Raw genomic sequence first — 8,453 nt, forward strand, 5'->3', positions numbered from 1 at the left:
AAACAAGCTTGGGCTGTAATTATCCTTTAAATAAATGTCTCTGTGCATGAGGCCTTAACCACTTCACATCTTCAGTCCATTTTAAAATGTCCATTTTAAAATTACCAGACAGGGGGGAGAAGGGGGAGCTAATCAAGCATGATCTGTGCTTTATTAGCTGCACTGGAATACAGAGGACACATTGAGGGTCTAAATGTTCTTGATGTGTTCATGAAGAGTACCTGTCACCTGCCCATGCAGTCACATAGGGGGGCTTGTTAACCCCCTTGTAATAGAAATATAAATTAAACAAACCACTCCGCAAATATTGTGAAATATAAAAAATTGGAACTGCCACCATTTTATTCTCCTGGGACTCTGCTTTTAGAAAATATATAATGTTTGGGGATGAAACAGAAAAAATATGTCCAGTCAATCTGGTCCTGCACCATCTCCCTTAAGATAGCATAGCCAGAGAAAAAGGGCTATATCGGTGCTGGAGAGACAAAACTCACCAATTGGTAGGTAAAAAAATATATTTTATTCAATACAATGCTGATAAAATACCATACAACTATAGTACAGTAGAGACATGACAAAAAACATGTGTAGACCTCTTAATTACACCCTGACCCACCAAGCCCCACACAGGTGCACAAAGAAAATGCCCTACAATGGCGCAAGGTTAGGGTATCCAATGCATTTCGCCTATAAGGCTTCTTCAGGGAAAGATGGGTGTAGAGGATTCACAATGTCAATATACTAAACAATGAAAAGAAAGAAAAAACAAATATAATACTAAGCAAAGAAAATACCAATCAACTTAAGGCATACTCTCGAGAGAGATAAGCCATATAAATAACATATGTTGCAAACATAACCAAATCAAAATGCATTAATCATATATAATCCAAATGTCATAATACTTACAAATCAGACATGGTCCCATATTGAAAATGGGCAAAGACCACTTGTAATCAATTTTTGAAGCTGGATCGCCAGTATATGAGACCAATTCACAGTTGTCCCAGAACTTGTTATAGAGAATATATGATATTGTTTCCAGGGCCGGTGCTAGACTATTTTATGCCCTAGGCAAGACCAGCTACTTGCGCCCCCCCCCCCCAAAAAAAAAAAAAAAAAAAAAGGGAAGGGATTAAAAACTCCTCTATGTTATACTCAGTGGCCCTGATCTGATGGTTTCTCCATATTATGCTTTCATACCTAGTGACCCCCATATTCCTCCATGTCACACCCGGGGACCCTAATGTCCCTCCATGTTACACCCAGAGACTTTGATGTTTTTTCATGTCACACCCTGGGACCCCAATATTCCTCCATGTCATGCTGTCATACCCACTGATGCTGTTGTTCCTCTATGTCACACCCAGGGACCCTCGTGTTCCTTCCATGTCATGCTGTCATACTCAGTGACCCCAATGTTCCTCTATGTCAGACCCTCATGTTCCTTCATGTCACACCTGGGGACCCTGATGTTCCTCCATGTCACACTTGCGGACCCTAATCCCCCATAGCACACCCAGGGACCCCCAATTCCTCATGGCACACCCGGTGACCCCTATCCACCATGTCACACATGGTGACTCCGATTCCCCATGGCACACCTGGTGACCCCGATTCCCTTTCATACCAGGGATGCTCCATATAACACCCAGGGACCCCGATGCCCTGTTCTGGGGACACTCACTGGGCGTTATGAAGAGAGTGGCCCGCACTCTGCCCTCCTTCACAGTGAGCCTGCTGATTCCTTCTCCCAAGACACTCCTCTCCTGGACCACAGTGCTCACCACAGCCCCAACCGGCTCCTGGTGGAGGTAAAAGCAGCAGTCAGAGAGCTCCGCATGTCCTTCATCACCAAGCTCCTCAGACCATTCTGGTGCCTCATCGCTTCTGCCCCAGTAAAGGTTCCGCCCTCCAGTGCTGAGCTTCGGCTCATGTTCAGCTCTCTTCCGCTCCCTGCTTAATACCAACCCAGGGAAATGAACGGCTGCCTACCAGCTCAGTGCAGAGAGTCACTTCCTGCCTAGGGTTAAGGCCACTCAGCTCCAGCCAAAGAGAATCATCATGCAGACAGCACTCTGGTGGGCTCCCTTCCTGCCTCTTGGGGCCCCTCCAACAGTGGTGGAAAGCCAGGGCCTGGTAGTTCTGCCACTGCCCAAGACACCTGGCATCTTCCTCTGTCCCTTCTTCCTCTCCCACCACCCCTCCCCTCAGCGCACAATAATCATTCATGATGGAGAGAGAGTGCCGACTCCTGGTTGCGCCCCTAGGTGGCAATGCGCCCTAGGCGGCTGCCTAGTTTGCCTAGTGGAAGCACCGACCCTGATTGTTTCCCCCCAATACAGGGTAGATTGCAAAAGAGGATAAAAGGGGTCTCTATATAAACACTCCACTGTAGTCAAAAAGGCGCAGGGAAGAGCGGGAGCGCATGTCCAGGCAGCACATATAATTGGTACCCTCGATCAATGGCCCATATGGGACCCTCATCAGTACCCTAAAAAATTGATAAATAAAACCATATAATAATATACTATTCGTTAAATAACTGAAAACAGAAAAAACAAAAAAAAAAACAACTAAATGCGAAACATACCTCTCCTGGGTATCCTAGAGGTCAGGAGAATCTGCTGTGTCTCAGACTGTTCTTATAGGGAGACAGTATTAGCGACCCTTGGAGTCTGTTGGTACGCCCCTAAATTATCCAAAACTTATGGGGGAGGGAAGAGTATGTATAGTCACACATGTCACATGCATGGGGGTCCTACAATAAGACCCCCCTGTTCCATCACAAAAAGCCTATATATTTGTCCTTCCCTTAAGCCCTTCTGTCTGTTCTCACAGCAGTTCTGCTGTGATTGCAGACTCAGGGCTGTTTAAACAGTTAGTTTGGCGCCAAAACGGCAGCCGCTCTAACTATGCTCCTCTCTCCTACACTTTTTGCTGACATCTCCAGCTAGACGCCGGAGATCGTCATACAAAAGGTGCTACCGCGCATGAGCGAATACATTGCGCATGCGCAGTAATGGCGGGACGTGTAATATACTCTCCCCTGTCACCCGTCCTCACTAGGAGCCCGGGGAGAGACAGGGGAAGAGGGAATAACTGCCATGTCCCGCCACAAGTCTAAAGGGGACACAAAGATCCGCCGGAAGCCGCCTGGGTGTAAAGCCTGCAACATCTAGCAGGAAACCCCCCCCCCCATGTTTTGCTAAATCATTTTCTAGCAACAAAAATACTAATTTTATTGTGGGTAAAAAATTAAAACATTGCCCTGAAGGCAAAGTGGTTAAGCCTCTGTTGGCCAATCAAACAGTACATTAAAGTATTACTAAACCCAGGACGTTGCATTCACTATATCTGGTCTCCCGCAGTACACAGAACACGGGGAGGAAATTATTTTAGTAAATATAAACTGCTACATACCTTTCCTCATTAGCAGTATATAGCAATCTTATGAATTCTATCAGTGTCTAGTAAAGCTTGTAGGAGGAGATTTCATTCTACTCTGACTGTCCTATGAGGCTGCAGGACCCTCTGTCTGGACAGTGCTGATTGCCCATGATCACATGCACCCTCTCAAGAAAAAAACATTCTCTAGCAATACACGCCAAACTGAGCATGTGCAAAATGACTCCAAAGGCTCTGTACTGTCAGGAGATGAATTGGGGACAGTGGAAGAAGGGGAGAATCGGACAGGACAGGATCAAACAGCCTTTTTACATAATGCACAATGTACAACAAGCATGCTTCACTGCATTTACAGACTGATTTTACTGTTGTGTGTTTAGTAAAACTGCAGAGTCTGTTGTCTTTTATCTTGGCAGGAAACGTATTTCATAACATAAAAACAAAAACCCCAACTGAAAAACCCCAAACTCTCTGCTTCACTCTTTAATGATCACCCTTTCTGTCCCAATAGGGCCTTTCCAGAGCAGGGAGTGGCTGGATGTTCTGTGCTATAGCCATGCTTTGTTTTTTTTTAGTTATATTTAAATGCAGAGAAAATTGGTGTGAGAAATAGAAGCAAACTTTATATTTCCCAGATCGTTTTCATCTGTGTTTAAATGCACATTAACATAAGGTGTGCTGAGCTGCTTTGATCCGAGTTGATTAGCACAGGCTCAATGTCTATGTGCCTCATTCACACCGCATTGGTGTGTGTCACAGCGCGCTATTGTGCATTGAGTTAAATGAAGTCTTAGATAAAAAAAAGAAAATAACACCCACAATGCACACAAATGCATGCGTTATTCACACCATAAGGCGGGTACAGTGGTGTGAATAATCCTTTACATGCTTCTGATGTGTTCAGAGTATCCAATCAGTCCTTGGATGTACAGATTTCTATTTTTTCCAAACACAGATAAATTAACTACTTCTGGACCGGAAGGATTTACCCCCTTAACCTCGTTAGCGGTATTCCCGAGTGTGGCTCGGGGTGAAATTTTAGTGCCATTAGTGGTAACCCCGAGCCACACTCGGGGTACCGCCAGGGAGCATCGCTGGATCCTGGTAGAGGTTACTTACCTTGTCCCCGGGATCCCGCGATGTGTCCCTGCAGCATACGGCGGCCGGATCTTCCGTCTAATGCTCTGTGCCCCGGCTTCCTTCTCCTGCGACATGACGCTCGCAGGGGGGTGGAACCGGCGGCAAATTCAAATAGTAAAACACACTGATATATTGTAATACTATTGGATTACATTACAAAATAAAATAAATTGACATTAGTTTGCCCCCAGTGACCTTTACTGCAGTTTTACTGCGTATATATATATATATATATATATATATATATATGTGTATACATACATACGTATGTATATATATATGTATGTATGTGTATACATACATACATACGTATGTATATATATATATATATATATATATATATATATATATATATGTACTTTAACTTATTTATAGTTATTTATTATATTATAATTTATGATTTTGTGTTTCAAACTTTATCATACCCGAGATGTTATAAAGAAGAACGCACAGTAAAAAAAAAATCATATGTAAATAGTTGTTTCGGGCTGCTCGTCCTTAAGAATTACTAGCAAAATAATGGTACCGCTTTCAGCACCTAAAATCGGAAACAATTATACCGCCAGGGAGGTTAATGACCAGGCCATTTTTTTTGCGATTCGGCACTGCGTTACTTTAACTGACAATTGGTCGTGCAACGATCTGTGCGATTTTTATTTTTTTGCGCTATAAAAAAAAAAACAAAAAAAAAAACTCATAGAAACCTATGAGTCTGGAGCTCCACATGGAAATTAGGGGGGAGGCGCCTCTTATGGACCGGCCGCTGCTGCTTTGTCTGTAGGGTCCATTATTGAGTTGCCCCACCCTTTTCAGCTATAATAGCTTCAACTCTTCTGGGAAGACTGTCCACAAGGTTTAAGCGTTTGTCTATGGGAATGGTTGACCATTCTTCCAGAAGTGCTTTTGTGAGGTCAGGCACTGATGTGGACAAGAAGGCCTGGTTTGCAGTCTCCGCTCTAATTCATCCCAAAGGTGTTCTATCGGGGTGAGGTCAGGACTCTGTGCAGGCCAGTCAAGTTCCTCCACCCCAAACTCACTCATCCTTGTCTTTATGGACCTTCCTTTGTGAATTGGTCCATATCATTTGGTGGAGGGGGGATTATGGTTTGGGGTTGTTTTTCAGGGGTTGGGCTTGGCCCCTTTAGTTCCAGTGAAGGGAACTCCTAAGGCGTCAGCATACCAAGACATTTTGAACAATTTTATGCTCCCAACTCTGTGGGAACAGTTCGGGATGGCCCCTTCCTGTTCCAACATGGCTGCGCACCACTGCACAAAGCAAGGACCATAAAGACACGGATGAGCGAGTTTGGGGTGGAGGAACTTCACTGGCCTGCACAGAGTCCTATCCTCAACCCAACAGAACGCTGTTGGGATGAATTTGAGGGGAAGACTGCAAGCCAGGCCTTCTCCTCAAACATCAGTGCCTGACCTCACAAATGCGCTTCTGGAAGAATGGTCAAACATTCCCATAGACACACTCCTAAATCCCAAGGACAGCCTTCCCAGAATAGTTAAAGCTGTTATAGCTGCAAAGTGTAGGCCAACTCAAGGCCCGTACACACGATAAGAAAATTGAAAGTAAAATTTTGTACGCCGAATAATCAGCCGATTACCTGATCGTTAGTATAATGCTTTCACCAGCCAATTCCGAATTTACGGACGACAGAAACTGAATGTTTTCACAACGTCCGTTTTTCATTTAATTAGTGCAGTTTTAATCCGGAAAAATTGTAAGAGCAAGACTAGGCATGCTCGGAAACTAGAGAACACATACAAACAATTCAACACATGACATCACTTCTGAAGTTGTATTCTGTCGTATGAGAATTTTCGTATTTTGAGTAACCTTTTTACTTTTATTATGAGACTAGCATGCAACACAAAAGGGACAAATATTCGTCCGATAATCTGATCGTGTGTACGAGGCTTCGGACTGGGGTGCCATTAGAGTTCATGTAAAGGCAGGCGTCCCATTTCTTTTGGTAATATCGTTATTATAGCTTGCCTGTGTGAAGGAGTCCATACAGGACAGAACATGAGCATAGCACAGAATGTAGAACACATGGGAGGTGTTAGCTGTGTCTTCCGAACAATTAACCTGCCACAATTATACCTGGTAATCCATGCCAGAAACTTGCTGAAAGCACGCTCACAGCTTGTTCCAAATGAAATGTATTTATCTCATTAAAGAGAACAGGTCTTTCAATATATTTGTTATGATAATGGCAACATTTTCATGAATGTGTCATTGTAACACTTCCAGGTATGTATTACCTCTCACAGAGATCACAGTGCTCCCCCTGACAATGCCTGCATCTGCTTTTCTCTCCAGAAGGACAGAGCCATGTTTGATCAGGCATCACAGATGACACAATCATGTAAATCCTAGTTCCTGTTCAGTCCTTGGTAGTGTTCACAAATGTCAAACACAGATCAGCCTCTCACCTTGTGACTTGCTATAAAGTTACAATGTTGTACTCTCACCCCTGGGGGGGACTGAGAAAATGTGTCCTCCTGTCTGCAACAGACTTGTGATGAAAGGTGGAGCTTTTCAGAGAAATGAAACTGTTGTATATTGCGTCATGTCAGGAATACATTGCTGCAGACTTGTAAATACTGAAAAGTCCACTTTAAGGTCTGTGTTTAAAGCGGTAGTATCCCGCTTTTTTACACTTTTACCTACAGGTAAGCCTATAATAAGGCTTACCTGTAGGTACAAATAATATCTCCTAAACCGGCATTTTACAGTGCATGCAGCCGCTCGCGCGAGCGGCGCATGCGCTCTGAAGGTCCGGGGGGACCTTCAATCTATTTGCCGGGAGCTTGCCGGAAAATCACTCCCGCGCGCATGCGCGGGAATGACGTCATCGCGGCTCCGGCCAATCATCGCGCCGGAGCCGTCTCTTCCAGCCAATCACCGCGCCGGAGCTGCCGAACCCGGAAGAGACGGCGAGGGATCATGGCAGCGCCCGCAGCGAAGTCCAGGGGTCCGTGTCGGGGGTTCGTTCTAAGGTAAGTAATACATAATGAGCTAGTATGCGATGCATACTAGCTCATTATGCCTTTGTCTTGCAGGGTTTTTTTTTTTTTTTGAACTTTGGGTTTACAACCGCTTTAAAGTTCCTAAACAGGAGCAGAAGGGTACTTTAAAGTAGGGATCGACCGATATCGTTTTTTCATTGCTGATACCAATACCGATATTTTGGCCATCGCATATAGGTATGGGCCGATATTTAAAACATCCTATGTCAGGGTCCGAGACTAGTCTTCTCCTCCAACCATTAGGTGGTGATGCTCATGTAAGGGTAAAATAATGTCACATAGCACAATTCCGTTTACAAGTGTTATTGAATATGCCAATCACATATGTACAAATTAAAGATATAAGCAATTCCACATTAGCAGATCTGCTGGCAGATTGGTATCTCTCACCCACTTGCCGTAAGTGACACCCGGGTGATACCGCTCCGTCCGGCATATGATGACAATCTCGGAGGTCACGCCGGGAGTGACCACGCACGTGACCTCCAAGATCGTATGCCGGACGGAGCGGATACCAATCTTCCAGCAGCTCTGCTAATGTGGAATTGCTTATATCTTTAATTTGTACATATGTGAGTGGCAGTGTTGGGGTAGTTACTCAAAAAATGTAATTAGTTACTAGTTACTTCTGTAAATTGTAAGGAGATTACTTTACTAGTTACTGCATTTGAAAAGTAACTTCACTACTTATTACTTTACTTTCCTCTTTCTTAATTGACCGTGTAGAAGAAGATACATGACACTCTTTCTGCATAGAGTTTATTGTATAAACACATGCTTTGGGAAACATGAGAACAAAACCTGAAAAAACAGAATAAAACATAAAGTGCAACAAAAAGTCATAAACTTCATCCCTCTCTATT

The 8,453-nt window shown here is 44.0% G+C and overlaps 1 protein-coding gene across 1 annotated transcript in view; it reads left to right on the top strand.

Annotated features, from left to right (window-relative positions):
• PEX26 (peroxisomal biogenesis factor 26) overlaps nt 1-6,984 on the top strand; it is a 63,908-nt gene extending 56,924 nt beyond the window's left edge. The window contains exon 5 of the mRNA XM_082256532.1: nt 6,812-6,984. Coding sequence (XP_082112658.1) covers nt 6,812-6,852 — 41 coding nt within the window. The 3' untranslated portion in view covers nt 6,853-6,984. The remainder of the gene's footprint in view (nt 1-6,811) is intronic.
• The last annotated feature ends 1,469 nt before the right edge of the window (nt 6,985-8,453 follow it).

Source organism: Pelophylax lessonae (genome assembly GCF_965119305.1).
Source record: "Pelophylax lessonae genome assembly, chromosome: 4".
Lineage (NCBI taxonomy): Eukaryota > Metazoa > Chordata > Amphibia > Anura > Ranidae > Pelophylax > Pelophylax lessonae.